Consider the following 22712-nt stretch of genomic DNA (forward strand, 5'->3'; position numbering starts at 1 on the left):
TAGTGTATTTAGAAAAATAATTTAAATAGTTAACTTAAGCTTTTTTGTTTTACATACAGGATTATGATCTTTTGGGTGAGAAAATAATGTCCTGTGGTATGGATCACTCTCTTAAACTTTGGAGGATTAATTCAAAGAGAATGATTAATGCAATTAAGGAATCTTATGATTATAACCCAAATAAAACTAACAGGTAATATTTGTGGCATTGAAAACAAGTATGTTTCTCATGCTGTTGAATTGATGAGTTTTACCTTTTCCAAATTTGTTATGTAAGTCCCCAGCACTGAGTTGAGGAGCCCCTTTTTAAAAATACTTTACATACGATAAATTCACTGACTTAATCTAATGTATTTGTGGTTCATTTTTCAAAATCCCCTTTAAACTGCGTCTTCCCAACTTTTGTAGCACATTTTACTTATTTGTATTTAGGTTATATATGATGGGCCTTTTAATTTATAAAAATTTTAGGCTTATTAAAGTAATTTATTTTTAGAGAGGGGAAGGGAGGGAGGAAGAGGGAGAGAAACCTCAATATGCAAGAGATAGCATCGATTAGTTGCCTCACAAGTCGCCCCAAGTGTGGGCCTGGCCTGCAACCCAGGCACATGCTGTGACTGGGAATTGAACTGGTGACCGTTTGATTCACAGGCCAGTACCCAATCCACTGAGCCATACCAGCCAGGGCAAATCTTGTTTTTTAAATGGGGTTCTTGGCTTTAATTCATGTTAATATAATGCTTCTCTTGTTTCATTAAATGAAAACAATTCAAAAGTGAGAGCCTTGCTCCATGGGACCAAGAGATGGGAACTTTGCTATTTTTTTATATATACAGGGTCTAGTAGAAGTAATGTCTGCTTGAGTGTCACTGACAAGGTAATAATATGGGTGTATTAATTTATAGTTTTAATTTGAACATTTCACCTAATTGTCATATGGTGTCATATAGTAACATATAGTGTGATACTGTTTTGTTATAGAATTACATGCTTATGATTTTGTAAAAAAAAGATTTTGTAATAAAAAAGGGATGTTATTTGTGCCAGGCCCTGTGTATATATTTAATTTTTTTAATTTATTGATTTTTAGAGAGAGAGGAATGGAAAGAGAGGGAGAGAAAAACATTCATTTGTTCTTCCACTTAGTTATGCATTCATTGGTTGATTCTTGTATGTCCTCTGACCAGGGATCAAACCAGCAACCTTGGTGTATTGGGATATGCTCTAACCAACTGAGCTACCCAGCCAGGACCTTCTTAATATATTTTTGCAGGCTGGCACTCAATCCACTGAGCCACACCAACCAGGGTTGGACCTTATTAATATATTTTTGAAATGCTAATAGTTTCACTATAACTGTCATATGTCTGTATGTTAACATTGTTTGCATTTTTGTTTTTAGCAAAGAGCTAGAATTTATTTTTTGGTTATGAAGCCAGACTATGAATAGATGTTGGTTAAATTTGTAGCCATCAGTAAATATTTCAATGCACTAACATTCATCTAACCTCAGTGGCCTCTAATGATTCGTATGATTTTCAGATATCTATTTGAAAACACCAGGAGTTAGTACAGTACTATATTTATGTTTTTATATTTTTTGGAACTGTGGAATACATAGAAATTATCGTATTTTTTGGACCATAAGATGCATCTAGGTTTTAGAGGAGGAAAATAGGAAAAAAATTTCTGAAATAAAAATGCGGAAATGTGGTAGAATGTTTAATAATATAAATGACATAATATTTCACCAATGTAAATGTAAGCTACATTCAGGCTATAAGACGCATTTTCCTCCCAAATTTTAGGGGAGGGTGCGTCTTATAGTCCGAAAAATAGGGTATATTTCTCTGTTTACAGAAAATAACAATGAGTTATGTTCTTCTCTTTGAGAAATTTAACCACAGATTATAATATGTATTTGATTTAAAAACAATGAACATAATTATAGCAGAGTTAAGAACTTACATCAGATCATTAATAACATTTAATGTTTTAATAAAGAAAAGATGCCAGAATTTGTACTGGAAGGAATGTTAGAAATGATTCAGCTCAATATTCCTTTTTATGTACATGAGAAAAGTAAAGAGAGGACCTGTGACTTACCCAAGACATAACTAATTCATGGCATGTCAGTCTTTTAGAGTTATTTCAGTACAAAAAGTGAATCATTACATTAGAAATGTTGGGTATACTTTTAATTAACTATAGATTGGTAGCAACTTCTAGTTAATGGTCTTCATGCACACTTAAAAAATTTATTTATTTATTTATTTTTATTTTTGGAGAGGAGAGGGGAGAGAGAGCAATATCGGTTTGTTATTTCACTTATTTATGCATTTATTGGTTGGTTCTTGTATGTGCCCTGACCAGGGATCAAATTGAAACCTTGGCATATCGATGCTTTAACCACTAATTAAGCTGCCTAGCCATGGCTTCACACAAACATTTTAAAGGGAAAAAATGGCACCATACTTTGTTTCCCTAAATACAGGCAAAGTCCTAACTAATAAATGTCAAATTCCTCTCAGTAACCATTTTCAGAAATTGTTGCTCAAGGCAGGACTCTCATGTAATGTTAATTTTAGCAGACTTTGGAATATATCATTGTTCCTAGAAAAATGACTATCTTTTGAAATAACGCAGATGTGTTGGCTTTCATAGACTAATATTAAAGGACTGAGTAGGTGTTTCTATGAAAAACTTTCAGTTCTATAATTAGATGTCTGCTTATCATTGGTTAAATAGCCAGAATTGATTAAATGTGGCCTATATATCATACATAGTAAGGCAGGAAGCTGCAAGTATTTTTTATTGTATTTTTTCTTTTTCTGTTTATCCCTCTTACACCCTGGAAGCTCCAGTTTTTGTAAATGAAATTTCATAGGATAAAAACAAAATCGAATTGACAGCTGATAATAAAATATAGAAACAAAAATGGAGTAAGACTTCAGCTCTGAATAAACAGACAAGAAGGTATTCAGTTTTCTAGGAACAAAGAAAAATCAGTAGTCATACATTTTATTTTTCAAAATTTTATAAATCCAAAAATAAAAATTAGTGTAATTCTACTATACTTTTTTCTCTTAACTTTTGACATTTCCATTTCAGGCCATTTATTTCTCAGAAAATTCACTTTCCTGACTTTTCTACCAGAGACATACATAGGAATTATGTTGATTGTGTGCGATGGTTAGGTGATTTGATACTTTCCAAGGTATGGTAATTGCTGTTAAGCTGTACTTCCATTGTTCGTGTGAGTTGGATCGTTCTAGGGAGCACGGTTTTTTATGCAGTTTGGTAAATTGGATGGCAGATGGGAAATTGCTCTTTTGTTTTTTTCTTTTTAAGTCTCATATTTTGATAGGGTTGGAAAGTTGCTGGCTTAAAACATCCCAATGAATTATTATAATTTGTGCTCCAATAAAATGAAAAATGTTAATTTTGTATGATGATACTGTTGTGATTCCCAGTGTTATTGTAAAATAACCAATATTTAAAGCCAATACTAGTAGGTTTTTTTTTTAATGTTTGTGTCCATTTCAGCAAACTTTTACATGTAAACACAGACAGCTGGAGTTGGCTCATGGGCTGTATAGTTTGCCAACCCATTCTCTAGAATGTTGATATGTATATATATTTAATTTTTGCTGCTAATTTAGAGAAGTTGTTGGTGATGTTATCTGAACATTTAGGATTGTCAAATTTGGAGACATTGCTATCCAGTTTCTTTTCTTGTGTGGATTTCAGGGCACTTCACATTTTCTTGGGCAGAGCCTTATTTTTTTTTTCTTGACCTTGCAGATACTTTTACCGTGTTTTTTTTTTTTTTTTTCTTTTTACCTTTTAAATCTTTAAATTAGATTCACAGGAAGTTTCAAAGATAGTGCAGAGAGGCCCCATATTGCCCTTCCCCCAATGGTTTTATAATTATAACCCAATATCAAATACAGGAAATTGACATTGTACAATGTGTATGTCATTTTATCACGTGATTTTGTCATGTCAAGAATGTTACAGCATGGGGCCTTTTAAGATTTTTTTTTTTCCACTCATTATAATGCCATCCAAGTTGTCGTGTGTATCAGTACTTCTCCCTTTTTATTGCTGAGTAGTGGTCCATGGTATGGGATGTACCACGGTTTATTTAGCCATTCATCTATTGTAGGACATATTGGTCCTTTCCAGATTGGGGCTATTACAAATAAAGCTGCCAATGAACAATCGTGTACAGGTTTTGTGTGGACTGACTTGTAAGTTTTCATTTCTCTGGGATAAATGCCTAGAAGGGCAATTGCTGGGTCATGGTTAAGTTTATTTAGTTTTTTAAGAAACTGCCAAACTATTTTCCAGAGTGGCCGTCCCATTTTACATTCCCACCAGAAATGTAAGAGAGCTCGAGTGTCTCGGAATCTTCGCCGGCATTTGGTATTGTCACTATTTTTTATTTTAGCTGTTCTGATAGGTGTGTAGTGATATCTCATCGTGGTCTTAATTTGCATTTCCCTGATGGCTAGTGATGTTGAACATCTTTCATGTGCTTATTTACCATCCATATATCCTTTTCGATGATGTCTCTTCATATCTTTTGCTCATTTTCTAATTGGATTGGTTTTTGTTTTTATTTTTACTGTTGAGTTTTGAGAATTCTTAATATATTCTAAATATGAATCCTGTGTCAGATATGTAGTTTCCAAATATTTTCTTCCAGGCGGGAGCTTGTCTTTTCATCCTCTTAACAAGGTCTTTTGCAGAGCATGTTTCTAATTTTGAAGAAGTTCAATTTATTGATTTTTTAAATTATTATTTTATGGATCATGCTTTTGATGTTATGTTTAAATGCTCTTTACCAAGCCAAAGATCCTAAAGATTTTCTCCTGTGTTTTCTTCAAAAACTCTTAAACTGTTACATTTTGTATTAAACATACGATCCATTTAAAGTTAACTTCTGTATGAGGTTTAGGTAGACGTTTATTTTTTGTCTATATATATCCAATTGTTTTAGCACCATTTATTGAAAGACTGTTCTTTCTCCATTTAATTGCTTTCGTACCTTTGTCAAAATTGTTTGCCTATACTTGTGTGAGGCTGTCTGGTTTTTCTTTTTCGTTCCAGTACTCTACCAGTACTACACACACAGTTTAGTTTTGAGTACTCTAGCTCTGTAATAAGTCTTGGAATGGGTAGAGTGATTTCTTCCATTTTATTATTCTTTTTCAAAGTTATTTTACTTATTCTAGTTGCCTTGCCTTTCCATAAAAATTTTAGAATAATCTTGTCCATATTTAGTAAAATTCTTGTAGGAGTTATTTTGGTGGGGGGAGGCTTTTGTTCAGAAATGTGTTAAATCTGTATGTCAAATTGGTGGGGAATTAGTATCTTTACTCTGCTTAGTCTTCTAATCCATGAACATGCTATCTCCATTTATTTAGGTCTTTGATTTTTTGATCAGCATTTTGTAGTTTTAGCATACAGGTTCTGTACCCACTTTGTTAGATTTAGACCCTAAGTATTTTTCCTTTTTTTGAATAATTATAAATGGTATTTCTAATTTCCATTTCTGTTTGTTCATAGTTACTATATATTAATACAGTTGATTTTTGCATATTAGTCTTGAATCCTGTGTCCTATTAGACCTTATTCTAGGAGTGGTGGTGTTAATTACTTGGGAATTTCTACGTAGACCATCTTATCATCTGCAAATAGGGACAGTTTTATATCTTCCTTTCTGATCTGGATGCTGTTTCCTTTTCTGGCCTTAATTGCACTGGCATACTTCCAATACTATGTCGATTAGCAGTGTTAAGAGCAGACATCCTTGACTTATTCCTGATATTAAGGGGGAAAATTTAGTCTTTCACAATTATGTGTATTAGCTGTTTGTCTTTTGTAGATACTCCCTATCAAGTTGAGAACTGTCCCCTTTTTAATTTTTTGAGTTTTATCGTGAATGGGTGTTGAATTTTGTTAAATGCTTTTTCTTCATCAGTTAATATGATCATGTAGTGTCTTTAGCCTATTAATGCAGTAGATTTCATTGATTGGTCATTGATTATTGATGTAGCCTTGTATCCCTGGAATAAGTTTATTTGGTCATGCTGTATAATTATTTTATAAGTTGCTGAATTCTCCTTGCTAATATTTTGTTAAAGATTGCTGTGCCTGTATTCATGAGGTTATGATGCTGATCTGAAGTTTTCTTTCTATATTGTTTTTGTCTGGTTTTGGTATCAAAAATACTGTTTTCATAAAATCAATTGCAAATCTACACTTGTATTTTCTTGAAGAAATTGGTGTTAATTCTTTAAATGGTTCATAGGATTCTCCAATTAAATCATCTAGGCCTAGAAGATTTTGAAGGGGAGTTTTAAAGTCACAAATTTAATTTCCTTAATAGTTAAAAGTCTATTCAAATGAACTATTTCATATTGGTAAGTTGTGGTAGTCTTTTTAAAATCTCCTTTTGTTTGCTATGGGCATGCTTGTATTTTGCTAGTTACTTAAGGTAGGAGCTTAGGTTATTGACTTGACTTTTCTTAGGTTATCTTCCATCAGCACTGTTTTAGCTGTTATATCAGAAATTTTGACATGTAGTGTGTGTTGTTTAGTTACTAGGTGATCTCTGTCTTTCTTGATTTTCTACTTGTTTTATTATTGAGAGACTGCTGTTCAAGTCTCCAGCTATAATTGTCGATTTTTCCTTTTCATTTCTTGATATCTTACAGCTCTGTTGGTTGGTGTTTATATACTTACTATTACTATGTCTTGGTGGCTTGACTCTTTTATCATTATCTAAAATCCATCTTAGTCGTTTTTACTTTCTTTTGGTTGATATTTGCATGGTATATCCTTTTCCAACTTTTTACTTTTAATGTACATATATCATTATATCTGAAGTGAGTTTCCTATAGGCAGTGTATAGTTGGGTCATGTTTTTTTAATCCACACTGTCTAACTTTTAGTTGCAATATTTAGACCATTTACGTTCGAGCCGTAACATATCAATTATCACATTGTCTGCCATTTAATTTTTTTAATTTTTAATTTCACTGGGTTTTTTCTCCTAACTTCCTATAAGTAATGTGAACATATTAATTCCTTTTTGATTTGCTTGTATTTTTGAGTATATTTTTTTGTTTAGCTTTTTTGGTGTTTGCCCTAGATGTTACTGTATGTATGATATATATATAGTACAAACATTTGACCGTTGAACAGCATGACGGTTTCACTCGGGGGTGTCCAGCCTCTCGGCGTCTCTGGGCCACACTGGAAGTAGAACTGTCTTGGGCCACACGTTAAATACACAAAGACTGACGAAAACTGATGAGCAAAAAAAAAAAGGTTTTAAGAAAATTTATGATTTTGTATTGGGCCACATTCATAGCCATCCTGGGTTGCATGCGGCCTGTTGGCCATGGATTGGACACCCCTGGGAGGCTTCTGACCCCTACACAGAAATCTGTACGTAACTACAGTTGGCCCTCTGTATATGTGGATGTAGATTTCCAACTGCAGATAAAAAATAACCTTCTCCCCACCCCAAAAGTCCGTGTGTTGATGAACCTGCACAGTTCAAACCCCTCTTGTCTTAAGGGTCAACTGTAAATCAGTCTATTTAACTTTGTATCAGTATTTTACCCCTGGGTGAGGTGCGGAAACCTTACTTTTCTTTATTTACTTTGTCCTATTTATATAATTGTCTTAAATATTTCCTTTACAATGAAGAACTGCATCAAACAGTATTACAATTTTTGCTTCAACCATCAAACATAATTCACGAGGGAAAGGTGAATATTGCATTTACTCATTTTGCTTTTTTTGTTCTTTCTTCCTGATGTTTGATGTTTCAAGATCCCTTCTTATATCATTTCCATTATGTTCATAAAACTTCCTGGAGCCATTCTTTTAGGGTGGATCTGCTGGTGACAAATTCTCTTAATTTTTCATAGTTTGAGAATGTTTTCGTTTTCCCTTAATTCCTTAAAGGTATATTTACTGTATATGGGATTTTGTGTTGCAGTTCTTAACTATTTGAAAAATGTTGTGCCCCCTCTTTCTGGTCTCCATGGTTTCTAATGAGAAACCTGCCATCCCTGGAATGGTCCTTTCTGTCTTAACTGCTTTCAGGATTTCTTTCTTTGTATTTAGTTTTTGTAAGTTTGTGACATGTCTTAATACAGATCTCTTTGGGGTTCATTGAACTTCCTGAATCTGTAGTAGGTTTATTTCTTCTGTTTATAAATTGCTCATTGAAGCATTTTTATGATGGCTGCTTTAAAATCCTTGTCAGATAGTTCATTAAGTTGAGATGTTCATGTTTCTTCAACTTAACTAATTTAATTATTTTATTTTGTTTGAGAGTACATTTATTAAAGCTGGGGACTGTGAAACAAAGGAAGGGCTGAGGGTAAAAGAAAAAATATGAGAGAGCCTGGGTGGGGTTGCTTTGGCTCTCTGGAAACGTAAAAGAAGTGAACCAAGGTGAGTCTGCTATTGACTCACTGAAAAGTCAGAGAAAAGAAGCCTTGGAGACAAGTTCATGGGTTTTGCTGCCCACTGTTCCCCTGGTTGTAAATCCCATGGGGGCCCCCAAAGAAGGGCAAGGGTGCACTCCAATGAGGGCACTGAGATTTGTTTTTAGGTATGACAAGTGATTTTTTTTATTAAGATCTTGGTATTTTGTATATTATGTTACGAACTCTGGATCTTACTTAGATCTACTGCAGGCTTGCTCTGATAAATTTCAGCTGTGGAAGAGGAGCACTGCCTCATGGTTGGCAGGTAGCAAGGGGTTTAGGTTCTCCACTCTGTTGACTTGGTGATCGTGTTTCATTACTGCTGGGGTGTGAATTCAGGCTTCCCCTGCACCTCAGGTGACACTACCCTAGCAGAAGGGGCTGACAGGACTCATTACTGCTTCTCAGGTGGTCTCCACTGACACTGCAGGTGGTAGGTGGTTGTGAACATCCTGTCTCTTCTACGCCTCCTCTGATACCACACCAGCCAGAGAGGAGGAGGAGTCTCCTTATTACCATGAAGGGTAGAAGGAGTCAGGGTTACTGTGTACTAAGATGCTTAGTTACCACCTGAGAAGGGATTCCCACTGGGCCTTTGCTAGTTCGCTTGGGGGCAGGTCCACTGTTTTTTCTATGGTATTTAGCTATAGTAAAGCATTTGTCTGAAAATACTCTCTTGCTAGGTTGCCGTTTTTTGTTTTCTCTTAGAGAGCAGGCTTTTGGGGGTGAAGGACTGGTTTTGTTTGTTTGTCAATTCACTCCTTAGAATTGTTGAGTTGCTGACTTTTCTAGCATCAAGCCTGAGATACATAAATGAGGGAAAAGAAAACCAGGGAACTCAGTTTCCTGCATGTCCTAGGATTCCTCATCAGTCTGCCTCCCTCTCTACCTTTTAGACTTCTAAGTTGTACTCAGAGGGACAAATAGAGAAAAGTATATCTATTCTGTCATTTTGGAAGTAAAAATGCTGTAAAATGTCTGCTCTTAGAACTTAGATGGTAAGAAAGGATTTCTGCATTTTAGGTGAGAAGCTAAATAAACTCAATGAACTGTTAGTTGGCCAAAAAGTCCATTATGATTTTTCTGTAAAATAAAGACACATTTTTCATTTTCACCAATAACTATACTGATTTGGATATTTTGAGTATGTCAGCTATCTCCCACTTTGGCTTCCAGTGAGGAGAGGCCAGGGGCCCTACTAAATATCTTCCAATGTATAAGACAGCCCCACAGCAAAGAATTATTTATAGTACCAAGAAAGTTCGCAAACCACTTTTGACACGTTCAGTCAGTCACAGCACATTCTCCATATACTGCATAAATCTTTTTTTTCATGCTTCACTTTCTTGAAGAAAGTGAAAAACTTTCAAGAAAGTTTTTACCTTCCTTGAAATAATAAAGCATACGGTGAAAGTGTTGCTTGTTTCCTCTTCATTATTAAAATGGCTGCACAAAAATTCACCAATTACGATGTTTTTTTTTTTAATGCATGCTGACATGACGGCTGTCACAATACAGTCTAACAAAATATAGACAACTAAGCACTATTAGAGCCATTGTATGGAAAAAAACATAATGGACTTTTTGGCCAAACCAATATATTGGTGGTTCTCACATCTGGCTCTGCATCGGAATCATTAAGGAACATTGTAAAAATAAATTCCTAGACCTTAGATGCCACAAATTCTAAATATGACACAAGGACCTAGGAACGTGTGAGTTTTAAAAGCTCTCTGGGTGATTTGAAGTGCACCCATCCGTTAGCATGGACAAATGCTCTCTATCTCCCTATGCTTTAGTTCTCCATGAAAAGACTACTAGGATCCTTTACCAGTGTAGTCAGTAAAAAGCCCTTGAATAGCCGTTTTACACTTGTGCTTCAGCCTCCTATCTCAGAGATTCTGACTCAGTAGGGCTGGGGCCAAGATGAGTTGAGAAAACTACAGGCTATCGACTCTGTTGTACACTGAGGAGTGTTCAGACCAAGTGATTTGTCTAGTACTTTACAGTAAGGAACTTGTAAATACATAGCCCTGGGGTTTTATATAATCTAAAAAAGGCAGGGAAGAAAAAAGGCATGTTGACCCCACCCTAATCCTCCTCTAGCCCTACTGTTCACCTGTTTAAATGCCAGTCAGTATCACAGGATTGCCACGTGTGATTTTGTAGGCTGTTTTCCTGTTGAACTTCAGGAGGCAGTCTTCACCTATACCAGGAGTTTTTAGTCCTGGCACCTATTGAGGTACTTTGCGAGGTGTTCAGCAGTATCTCTGGCCTGTATTCAGTAGAGGCCAGAGATGTTGCCAGATGTCTCTTAACTGGTAATCCTTGGACTTACCCTGTAATCTGAGTAGTGCCCCCTGTTTTGCAAGTTATCTTCCATTATGTTCTCTACCACTTGCTGCTTAAGTACAGTGTGTGCAAAGATTTGAAGTTAGGGATGATAGGGGCGGTATAACTCAGTCTATTTCAATTCCATCCCCATATCAGTGTCTTAATGTTAAATCACTGCTTTTATGCCTTTTATATAATCTGGTCTCTAAGGCACTTTCTGTGAATTCATTAGCTTTCCAGTTGAGTACCTACCATGTAGCATGGACACTGGGGGTGAAGGATTAATAGTTAACCAGATAAAGGGGACCACGTGGGGTTAGAGGTGAAGTGAGCAGTTGGATAGGGAAAGATGAAATTAGTGAAGCAAGCAGAGCCACACTGAAGAGCCATGTAGCCTACTACAGAGTTTGTAATTTTACCTGTCCTATAAAACACTTCCAGTCTCTGGATGCTAAAGTGTCTAGAGCTGAATTTGGTTTGTTTTGGAAGAGAAATTGTGACTTCTGAAATGAATAACCCCCAGACAATGTAATGCTTTTGTATTGTCAGAAATACGTTGGTAGTCAGACTTTTTGTCCTCAAATGTGGACATTGACTCTATAACCAGATTCTATGAGCTGTCAATTCTACAATGATAATAGAGAAAAGGTTTTGTTTCAATATGTATAGTTCAGTTCTACAAATAATATTTTTTCTCACCTCTTTTTTTAAAGTCATGTGAAAATGCCATTGTGTGCTGGAAACCTGGCAAAATGGAAGATGATATAGATAAAATTAAGCCCAGTGAGTCTAATGTGACTATTCTTGGGCGATTTGATTACAGCCAGTGTGACATTTGGTACATGAGGTTTTCTATGGATTTCTGGCAAAAGGTAACATTATTACTTTTGAAAATATTTGACTTAAAGCCATGGCAATTTTAGTTTTCTCTGTTGTGCATCTGTAATTCTGTTTTCTTTAAGAAGTTACCTTGATGTTTTGTATTAATTGCTTTGGCCTTTGATGTTATTCTGCCCTTGTGATGCTGAACACCATCTGCAGTGCTTATAAATGAAGTTGGTAGGTGCCAGTGATGGCAGTTAGGTGTTTATTTTCTACAACAGCTGTGACTCAGATTTCATGTTTGGTGATTAGAGTTAATATTTTTATGTGGCTTTTTCCCAGGAGAACTTAAAAAAAAGAAAAACCAACATAGGAAGAGACAAAATACTAGTTATCTAAAACTTTAAATAAGTTTGGTAGTAGGATTTTGTGATAATGAATTACCTGGGTATTTATAAGAAAGTTTTTGCTATAGCTTTCTTCCAGCTTTTGCTGTCATTCTTTAAGGCAGAAAAAAAGAATACATATATATAGTATAAATTGTAAAGCCCTTTATAAATTTGCAACATGCCTTCTTACTTATTCAAGATGCCTCTTTGAAGCATTAGTTGCTTATCCCCACTTACAAATCAGAAATGTAAAATGCAAAGAAATAATCCAGAGCATAGCCAGATGCTAGGTCTGTTGTTTTCCCCAAATAAGAAAGCCGTTTTAGGATTGCTTGAAATCTTTAAAGCTTATTTTAATTTTAATTACTTGGTGTTTTAAAAAATGTTTATACAGATGCTTGCATTGGGCAATCAGGTTGGCAAACTTTATGTTTGGGATTTAGAAGTAGAAGATCCTCATAAAGCCAAGTAAGTATTTAGAAGTTCCTATTTATAATTTCTGTCTTCATAGTTAATGCCAAATAATAGAGGAAGTAATTTACACTTGCAATGCCATCTTTAAATCATTTGTAACATTTACGTCTCGGAGTATTTTAAAGTATTTTTTTAATTCTAATGATCATTTTTCATGAGTACCTTGATAACAAGTTATTTCTTTTTATATAAGTCATATGGTGCCACTTGAATTTAAAATATACCCAAATTTTATGAAATTTGAGATTGAGATCTTAGTGAAGTATATTCTGGTTTCAAATGCTTTTGGTATAATTTGGAACATCTTTTCATTTTCAAATTCATTGTTTTAAGTCGGATACTGACAACATTACGTACGTATGGTATTTAACCTGTTGTCATGTTTTCTCCCTAGATGTACAACACTGACTCATCAAAAATGTGCCGCTGCAATTCGACAAACCAGTTTTAGCAGGGATAGCAGCATTCTTATAGCTGTTTGTGATGATGCCAGTATTTGGCGATGGGACCGGCTTCGATAAAATGCTTCTAATCAAATTAGAGTGTGTTTTCTATGTACAATAGAATTAATGTATCTTGCTAGTAACGGCACATAGAGCATTTAGAGTTGTCTTTCAGCATTCAATCAGGCTGAGCTGAATGTAGTGATGTTTACATTGTTTACACTTTGTACTGTCTCCTGCTCAGACTCTACTGCTTTTAATAAAAATTTATTTTTATAAAGCCATGTGTTATTTTAGTTTATTTTCATTGTGATGAAAAGAAATGTTTAAAGTAATAAAATTATGCCTTATCTTTTTGTAACGATCATTTTTTGTAGTTTGCTTAACTGGAGAAATCAATACTGTATAAAAAGTAATTATGTTTAAAATTTTATAGAGTTATAACAGTAATGTTTTAATAACCTGTCTTTACAGTTAAAAAATACTGCTTTCAATTTACAACTTGCCCATTAGTAATTTCAGTGGAAATAGTATCATTAGAGCACGGGAGTGTAAGATGTAGAAGCTTAAATGTAGTGGGTTGAAGACTCAAAGAAATGGGAAGTGTGTTCGTCCAGTGAGTTCCTGTCCCCTTTTCTGTCCCCTAGTGGTTAAGAGAAATAAATACATTGAAAAGGTCATAGGGTTGGGACTAGTTGGCTATTTTGTCCCAAATATGATGTTTTGCTTATTTATGGACAAGAAACAGTAGCAAGAATGAAATTGAAATACAAAGTCCAGAAAAATCCCAAAATGGTTAGGGCCAAGATGACACGTGGAGGGGCTGACCTGAAGCAGAGGGAGTGAAGAAAGCCTGCGTGACCATGAAGATAAATAGGTACCATGAGGGGAGCCAAGAGGACATACAAAAGACTAAATTTTTCGAGTTTTTAGAATCATGACTGTTTTTCTATAAATGTTTTCCTACCATTATTTAATACATTTCTGGATAATTGTTTAATAGCCTGCTACACAGGTCTTTGTGTACCTCTCTAATTATTTGCCAGAATTAGTTACAAAATGAAAGTGTATTTTTGCCCTGGCCCCTGTGGCTCAGTTGGATTGTTGTTGTCCCATAACTGAAGTCAGGCATGTACAGGAGGCAACCAGTCAGTGCTTATCTTTCTCATCGATGTTCCTCACCCTTGCTCTCTTTAAAAGCATGAAAAAATGTCTTCAACTGAGGGGGGACAGTATCTTTTAAATATATCTTATTGATTTTGCTATTACAGTTGTCCCATTTATTTCCTCCCCTTCAGTCCTCTCTGCCCTGTACCACCCCTCACCCTCCAGTATTCCCTACCTCTTAGGTCATGTCTATGGGTCATACATTTAAGTTCTTTGGCTTCTCATTTCCTATACTACTCTTAAGCTCCTCCTGTCTATTTTGTACCTACCAATTGTACTCTTACTCCCTGTACTGTTCTCCCTATTCTCCTCTCCCTGCTGATAACCCTCCATGTGATCTCCATTTCTGTGATTCTGTTCCTGTTCTAGTTGTTGCTTAGTTGTTTTTTGTTTTGTTTTGTTTTTTAGGTTCAGTTGTTAGTAGCTGTGACTTTGTTGTCATTTTAATGTTCATATTTTTTATCTTTTTTGTTAATAAGTCCCTTTAACATTTCATATAGTAAGGGCTTGGTGATGATGAACTCCTTTAACGTGATCTTTTCTGGGAAGCACTTTATCTGCCCTTCCATTCTAAATGATAGCTTTGCAGGCTACAGTAATCTTGGATGTAGGTCCTTGCCTTTCATGACTTGGAATACTTCTTTCCAGCCCCTTGCCTGCAAGGTTTCTTTTGAGAAATCAGCTGACAGTCTAATGGGAACTTCTTTGTAGGTTAACTCTCTCTTTTTCTCTTACTGCTTTTAAGATTCTCTCCTTATCTTTAATCTTGGTTAATGTAGTAATGATGTGTCTTGGTGTGTGCTTCCTTGGATCCAACTTCTTTGGGACTCTCTGAGCTTTGCAGACTTTCTGGAAGTCTATTTCCTTTGCCAGATTGGGGAAGTTCTTTGTTATTTTTTCAGGTAAGTTTTCAATTTCTTGCTCTTCCTCTTCTCCTTCTGGCACCCCTACGATTCAGATGTTGGAATGTTTAAAGTTGTCCTGGAGGTTCCTAAGCCTCTCCTATTTTTTTTAATTATTCTCTCTCCATTCTGTTCTGGTTGAAATGTTTATTTCTTCCTTCTGCTCCAAACCGTTGATTTGAATCCCATCACTTTTGGTTCCCTGTAGATTTTTCTTTGTTTCACATAATGCAACCTTCACTGATACCTGGGTCTTTTTTATGCTGTTGAAGTACCCGTGAGTTCCTGGAGCATCCTAATAACCGGTGTTTTGAACTGTGCTTCTGATAGGTTGGCTGTTTCATCATCACTTGTATTTTTTCTGGAGCTTTGAACTGTTTTTTCATTTGGGCCATTTTTTTGTCTCGGTGTGCATGTTACGCAGTTAGGGGCGGAACCTTGGGTGTTCACCAGGGTGGGGCAACCCACACGATGCTGTATGTGGGGGCAGGGGTCTAAGAGGGAACAATGCTGCTTGCTCTGCTGTCGGCCAGGTTTCAGTTACCTCCCCCGCTACCCACAAGCAAGTTGAGCCCTTCTGGTGCTGATTCCCGGGTGGGTGGGCTTGTGTATGTCCTCAGTCCCTGTGGGTCTCTCCAGGGAACTCTCTTGTGAGGCTGGGAGTTTCTCCCACTGCCGCTTCAACCCCAACAGGAGTTTTCAGGCAGAGGCTTTGAGGCTTTATTTCCCTGCGCTGGAGCCCTGGGTTACACATCTGTCTCATTCCTCCTGATTTATCTGTGAATGTGGGACCACCTAGTCCACCAGGCCACAGCCTAGTCCAGTACTCCAGCCTCCTCTTTGCCTTCCCTGTCCTCCAGCCGCTGCCTCGCTGCGAGTCCTCTCCGCCCCTCCTACCGGTCTGGATGCATGTTTCTTGTTTATCTCCTTGGTTATCAGACTTCCATATAGTTCAATTTTCTGTCAGTTCTGGTCGTTTTTGTTTTTAAATTTGTTGTCCTTTTTTTGGTTGTACGAGGAGGCACAGTGTGTCTACCTACACCTCCATCTTGGCCAGAAGGCCCTGTTTTGTTCTTATCAATACAGTAATGCTGGACAAAAGTAACTCAACTTTTTACCTCACTTAAAAAAAAATTTAATGGTTTTAAAAAGATTTTATTTATTTTTAGAGACAGGAAGAGAGGGTGATAAGCATCCAATGATGTTTGCTTCTCATACACATCCCAGTGGGGACTGAACCTGCAACGCAGGCAAGTGCCCTGACTGGGAATCGAACTGGCGACCTTTTATTTAGTGGGATGATGCCCAACCAAGTGACACCGGTCAGGGCTGTTTTACTTTTGATATCACACATTCTACCGACATTCTCTGCATTTGACTTAGTGATGTGTAAGAACAAACTGAAAGGAAAAACTGTTGCTTTCCTTAACTTTTCCTTTCCTTCTATGTCACTAAATTCAGTGTAAGTGTTTGCTAATACAAAGAAGTAATGTAAGCAAGGATAATGGTTCAGTTTCTTAAAATGTCCTGTCTGATCAAACCAAGTTCTGGTTCAAACAGAAAGCTAAGCTTTAGGGCTGTCAGAGCCCTTACCTACTTCAGTTCTAGGTGTGACACACTTGTTTTGAGTCTCACTGAAAATTCCACACATGAGTCCATTAGAATTCTGTGCTCACAGGGAATTGCAAATGCTGTATGTGAGTAGGGAGGCAAGGAGCAGTGGAAGTGCGTATTGTACTGCCCCTCAATGCATACTTGCTGCTTTGTCTCAGACTTCTTAGCAAAATAAAAGTTCAAAAATAAAATCATTAAGAATGTCGAGTTAGAAACAGCAGAGCATTAAACCAAGCATGGACTCTCTGAATTTAGTGCCCTGTACTATGCCATAGGTTACAAGTCCATGAAGTTGACCATGTCTGGGCCTGACCGGAGGTCCTGTGCCTTCCTTTCCCCAGGAGCTCCCATCTGGCACTGACATCTCTGTTGATAGGTTCTCATTTCTTTCCTAAACCATTTAGTCTCAATCAGTCTCTTTGTGGCTCTATCTTGGTTTCTTTGGTCCATTTAAGTAAAATGAATACAACAATTCATCTTCTCCCCACATTTTCCCCCCAAAGAAATACAATTTAGTGTTTGTTTCAACAAATAGGAAATAGGGGAGAAACTGGGAGCCACATATTGCTCTATGGGGAGGAGACTTGAGTCTGAAGAATTCTTTGAGAAAGTAAAAGTAGGTGGTTGCTGTCGCAGGGGTGATAAGTACAATGAGTTCTCAGGGCATTCAGAAGGGGCAAAAAAAAAATAGCTAAGAAAAGCCTGGGATGTGGCTTTGTGGTTTGGGGCTTTGGAAAAGGACTGGATAGAAATTAGGTGATTTTAAAGTTGCTTTTTAAGCTAATGCCTGAGAAGAGAGGAAGTTTAAAGAATTAATGGTCACTTGTCTAGAAATGCTTAAAGAATTAAATTGCTGATTGAGGCAAAGGGGAGAGTCATTTAGCTTAACTGCATCTTCACATTTGGATGAGGTATCATCTAGAACAGTAATTTTTAAACTTTAAAAAAAATGCTACCTACAGTAAGGAATAGACTACATATATTATATGCCAATCTCGTACATATACGTAAACAAAATGTTCCATGAAACAATACACTGATGTTTGATGTAATCTGAAATTTTGTGGGGGTTTTTGTATGTGTAATGCAGTGTGACTCACTAAATTGATTTCACAACCCAGTAATGAATCTCAACCGGCAATCTGAAACACACCGGTCTAGGGGAAATGAGTCTAGATGGCTTTTACCAAGGACCCACACTGCCAGCGATAGAGCATGCGTAAAAACTGCTCCATGGGCTCTTTCACCACAGAACCTAGCTCTAACACTGTAAAGTTCGTAACCTCTACTTTCATTTGTCACCTGTGGGTTTCCCCTGTTGTGATTTGTAGAAAATGACTATCATTTTGGAATTGAACTGGTGGGTTTCAAAAGGGTTCTGGGTATTTTGCGGTTATTTTCTGGTGCAGAGCAAGACTTCAGGTGAATGAAAGCAGACTCATTTCACCTCTTGCTCCATTTACCCCAGCCTGGTGTGAAGTGTAAAAAGTTGCATGATTTCTGTTTCATTTTGTGTAATGAGTGAGGGAGTGTGTATTTGGGTTTAATTTTAAAACCATTAAATTGTGAATTGTCAGAAAATCACTGGTTGTGAGAAGTGCATAGTACTGTATTGGCCATTATTTGATTTTTTCTTTTAATTTGGTGCAAAATTACTTTTTTTTAAACTGCTAAAAGTTTGTATTAAAAAAGTTTGGTTTATCTTTTTGAAAGACTGGGAATCAAAGCTTAATAATCCCAGTCCTGAGTGTTCTGCATTGTTTTCCTCAAACCCCTGAATAAAACAGCCTGCAACAATATTTACAACTCTTGAAGGTCAAAACCCTTTGTGAAGGGCCCTCCAAAATAGTAATTTCTTGTCTCTGCCGTAAAATGTGAGCTCCAAGTGGCCCAAAGAGAATCATTTATAATTTCATTGGCCAGGTGCACAAAATAATGCATTACTTTGGCCCCTGTATAAACCTGTGCAGTGCATTGGTTCCCAAATGTGGGTCTGTGGAAAAAGAATCATTTAGGGAACATAAGACAGATTTCTGAATCTCAACCTAAGAGATCTGAATTCAAGTGTTTTGTTTTTTAAAAAAAATTTGCCTAAATAATTCCAATAGATTAAATTTATCTTAGCCCAGCCCAGCCCAACATTCCAGTCATTTGAAACTTTCTCACTGTGGCTAGTGTGCCTCCCAAACTCATGGTCAAAGGCACTTACTGGTGGGAGTGGTGGAGACTTGTTTGTTAATAGTTATACTGTCTTTTGGATTACCTCTGTGTTTGGGAGTTAGCATTGTTTCCATCCCAGGTCCTGTATTTGGGCCTGATTTCAGGTTCCTGCCAGGACTCCTTTCTATGGCTTTGCTCTCTAGTCTTTTGGGCCACAACCAAGATCAGGCCATACAAGAGAGAGAGCTGCAAATAGAGGCTGTGCAAGGTTTCACGGTCCCACATAGAGTGGAGTCTCTTCTTCCTGGCCAGGGCCCCTCATTGGTTGATGCCCCTGTGTCTTTCCTTCTAGTGGCCTTGGGACTAGTTCCTGGCTTCCTATGCTAGTGGCAGATAAAGGGCTCTTGCAGCCTTTATTTTTTAATCCCTTTGGTTTGCAGGCCAAGGCTCAGTCCACTGAGCCACACCATCCAGGGCTGAAGCTCAATGTTTAGCTTCACTGGTTCATAGTAGGTATTTAATGAAATGTTGAATGAGTAAAAAATAAGCTAAGAAATCTTGGCTTAAATGAACTTTTGATGAGTTTCAGGCAGTATGGACTGTGCACGTGTGTGTATACAGAGGTGAGACCACTAGGCCTGCTCCTGTATGTAGAGCTGTCCTGCGAAAACAAAAGGAAGATTTGTAACTTGTTGGCCTTGATATCCTTAGCCCCCAGCTTGCACAGAGCCTAGCTTCTTACATTTTCTTTAACAGTGTTTTCTAAATTTTAGCGTACATTAGAATCATCTGGAGGTCTTGTTAAATCACACGTTGCTATGCCCCATCCCAGAATGTCTGATTCAGTAGGTTTTGGGTGGGAGCCAGAGAATTTGCATTTTAACAAGTTCATAGGCCCTTTGTGCTGCTGACCTAGGGACCACACATTGAGAACCACTGAATTTTCAATAGTAGTAGCTATACTTAAGTACTGTTTTACTCCCTATCATGTACTGTGCTAAGTTCCTTATGTGTTATTTTATTTATTATTCAACAACCCCAGGTAGTACAAATTATTATCCCCATTTTACATTTGAGGAATCTGAGGACTGAGGTTTTAAAATAACTTATCCGAAAAATAAAGATTAAAAAAATTAAAAAATAAAATAACATCCAGTGTCATAAGTGGCAGGGCTGAGATTTGAACTGATTTCTAACTTCAGGGTCCATGTTTACAACCATAGTAATACACAACATAGTTTGTGTGTCTTAATACCTGACAACATGCGGTACGGTAACTCCTCGGATGAATGCCAGATCATATCCACCCCCAAGCAACCACCAAATGTCAGCTCTAGGAGGAAAAGGGGCCTGAACATCTTTATTTCTTGTGTTATCTCAGGACCCTAGAAGATAGCCCACATACCATAGGGGTACAATAAATAAATAATTGTTAGAAATTAATGCATATTTAAAGTAATTTAGGGGGGAACCCCCTTTGTGAATGATGTAATTAAGTAGGAACATGGTCGCATATACAGACTGAGTGTTCAGATTCTTAAGTTGGGAAGGTGGCTAAATATTTTACTCCAGCTCAAGACCTCTGAGCTAGCAAAGCTCCTACATACATGGGATTACATAGGCCAGTATTTCTCAAAGTTGATTCCTGGACCAGCAGCATCAGCATCACCTGAGAACTTGTTTAGGGCTGCTAGACTTAGCAAATAAAATATAAGATGCCAGATTAAATTTGAATTTCAGAGAAATAATGAAATGCTTGGGACACACAATTAAAAATGATTCACCATTTATTTGAAATTCAAATTTAAGACCTATGGGGCATTCTGTGTTTTATTTGATAACCCTAACTTCTTAGAAATTAAAATTCTCGGTCCTCTCTCTAGACGGGCGGAACCAGACAATTAGGTGAGGCCCAGCCATCAGTGTTCCAACCGGTGATTCTGATGAACCTTAAAAGTTTGAAAACCTCTGCGTTAGGCGATGCCTTGTGTACCTGAAGCAGGACTTAGCCCAACCTGGCCAGCTGTTAACGTTTTTGGAACACAGCCACACCAATTCCTTTACTTATTCTTGTTTCTGTACGAAGTTTCCTGTCCTCTTAGAGCTTCTATTTTCATTATGGGGTTGTGTTAATTGTATCTTCAGCTATAAAGGAAGGAATATGAGGTGGGGGACCCAAACCCCTCCCCTGAATTTATTTATTTAAAAATTGGCCCTTGCTGGTGTGGCTCAGTGGATTGAGTGCCAGCCTGAGAACCAAAGGGTCGCTGGTTCAATTCCCAGTGAGGGTACACACCTGGACTGTGGGCCAGGTCCACAGGAGCGGGTGAGCGAGAGGCAACCACACATTGATTTTTCTCTCCTCTTTTTCCCTCCCTTCCCCTCTCTCTAAAAATAAATAAAATCTTTTGAAATTGTGTATTTATTTTACTTGTTTAAACTTCAGTCACCTTTGAAGTACTCTCCATTTGATGCAATATACCTATCAAGATGGGGTTTTTTTTCCACTGCTCAAAACAGTTTTTGAACTCATTGATTTTGATGCCTTTTAGTGCTCCTACCATTTTTTGTTTCACCTCTTCCACATTGGCAAAACATTTTACTTTGAGGACTTTTTCAATCCAGGGAAACAAACAAAAAAAAGTTGCTTGGGGCAAGATCGGGTGAGTAGGGAGGGTGGGGATGGCTTTTTGGTCAAAAACTGCTGAACACTCAGTGTGGGGCACCTTAAGGGCAGGTGCACTTGTAAGTCACTCATCATGAAATGGGCAAACACATTAAATGTCTTTAAAAAAATTCACTGAAGCCGAATGCAGCCTCTCACGACAATGCCACTGATACAGATGGGTTCCTAGAACACTTACCTAGTGGGGAAACCTGTACTACAAGGGGCCCACCCTCCAGAAGATAATTCTGGTTTTTGGGGGGTACCCCCCTCATACATATATTATCTTGCTTAACTGGAAGTACAGAGGTAGAGTAGGCTCCATGCCTGATTGATGCCACAGTTCTTGGTGTTATAAGGGCATGGCGGAACAGAGACCTTATGGCTCGGAAAACCTGAAGTATTTACTATCTGGTCTTTCACACAAAACATTTGCTTGACCCTGACCTGAAGAGAATTTCCTCTGACAACTGAAGCATGTCCTCAGCCCTGTCTAACAGGCACTAGAAGATGGGAAAGGACACAGAGGTTCTGAAAATGGAAAGTCCCTTCTCCCGAGCTCCCCATAGGCACTGCTGGGGTCTCTGGCTCCAAATAAGGAAGATGGAGGGGAAGACAGCAAAGGAGACGCCAATGATAAAGGAAAGTTCCTAGGGACCAGAACACCTGATTTGTGTGCACCCCCCGCTGGAGAGTTAGCAGAATTCTGACACAGAACATTTATTCAACAAATGTGTGGAGATCTATTGTATGCTGGGTAGTGAGGGGCAAAAATAGAGTTCTATTCTTGAAGGGCTCACAGCCAAGAAGTAGTCAGCTCCCTAATTATATCTTTATACTATCAAGTCACAATTACAGATGTACTTAATAAATGATTATTGATACAATACACTTTCATTTATTCATTCAATAAATAACTTAAATGTTTGCTAGGGGATACATGCTGGTAATACAATGGTAAACAAAACAGATACATCCCCTACCTTCTTGGAACTTCTATTTTAGTGAGAACTGTTCATTACAACATCAGCTTTCAGTAACAACAGCCAATTAAAATTGGTTTAAGCAATAGATAAGTATATTATTTTGTGTAACCATTAAGTACAGAGGTAGAATAGGCTCCAAGGCTGGTTGTTTCAATGGCACAAGACATTAAAAAGACAAGTTATTTTCATGTCTTTGCACTGCCTTCCTGGTTGCACTGGCTTTTTTCAGGCTCTTCTCTT

General features: G+C 37.3%; 1 protein-coding gene across 2 annotated transcripts in view; it reads left to right on the forward strand.

The window, feature by feature from the left end:
- The window catches only part of EED (embryonic ectoderm development), a 33220-nt gene extending 19967 nt beyond the window's left edge, over nt 1-13253 (forward strand). The window contains exons 8-13 of one of the 2 annotated variants that reach the window (XM_024572641.3): nt 60-193; nt 3112-3217; nt 4354-4428; nt 11564-11722; nt 12456-12529; nt 12930-13253. In XM_024572641.3, coding sequence (XP_024428409.1) covers nt 60-193; nt 3112-3217; nt 4354-4428; nt 11564-11722; nt 12456-12529; nt 12930-13056 — 675 coding nt within the window. In that variant the 3' untranslated portion in view covers nt 13057-13253. The remainder of the gene's footprint in view (nt 1-59; nt 194-3111; nt 3218-4353; nt 4429-11563; nt 11723-12455; nt 12530-12929) is intronic. The other variant, XM_024572642.3, reaches the window with a different exon arrangement.
- Nucleotides 13254-22712: the final 9459 nt, after the last annotated feature.

This window comes from Desmodus rotundus, chromosome 5 (assembly GCF_022682495.2).
Source record: "Desmodus rotundus isolate HL8 chromosome 5, HLdesRot8A.1, whole genome shotgun sequence".
NCBI lineage: Eukaryota > Metazoa > Chordata > Mammalia > Chiroptera > Phyllostomidae > Desmodus > Desmodus rotundus.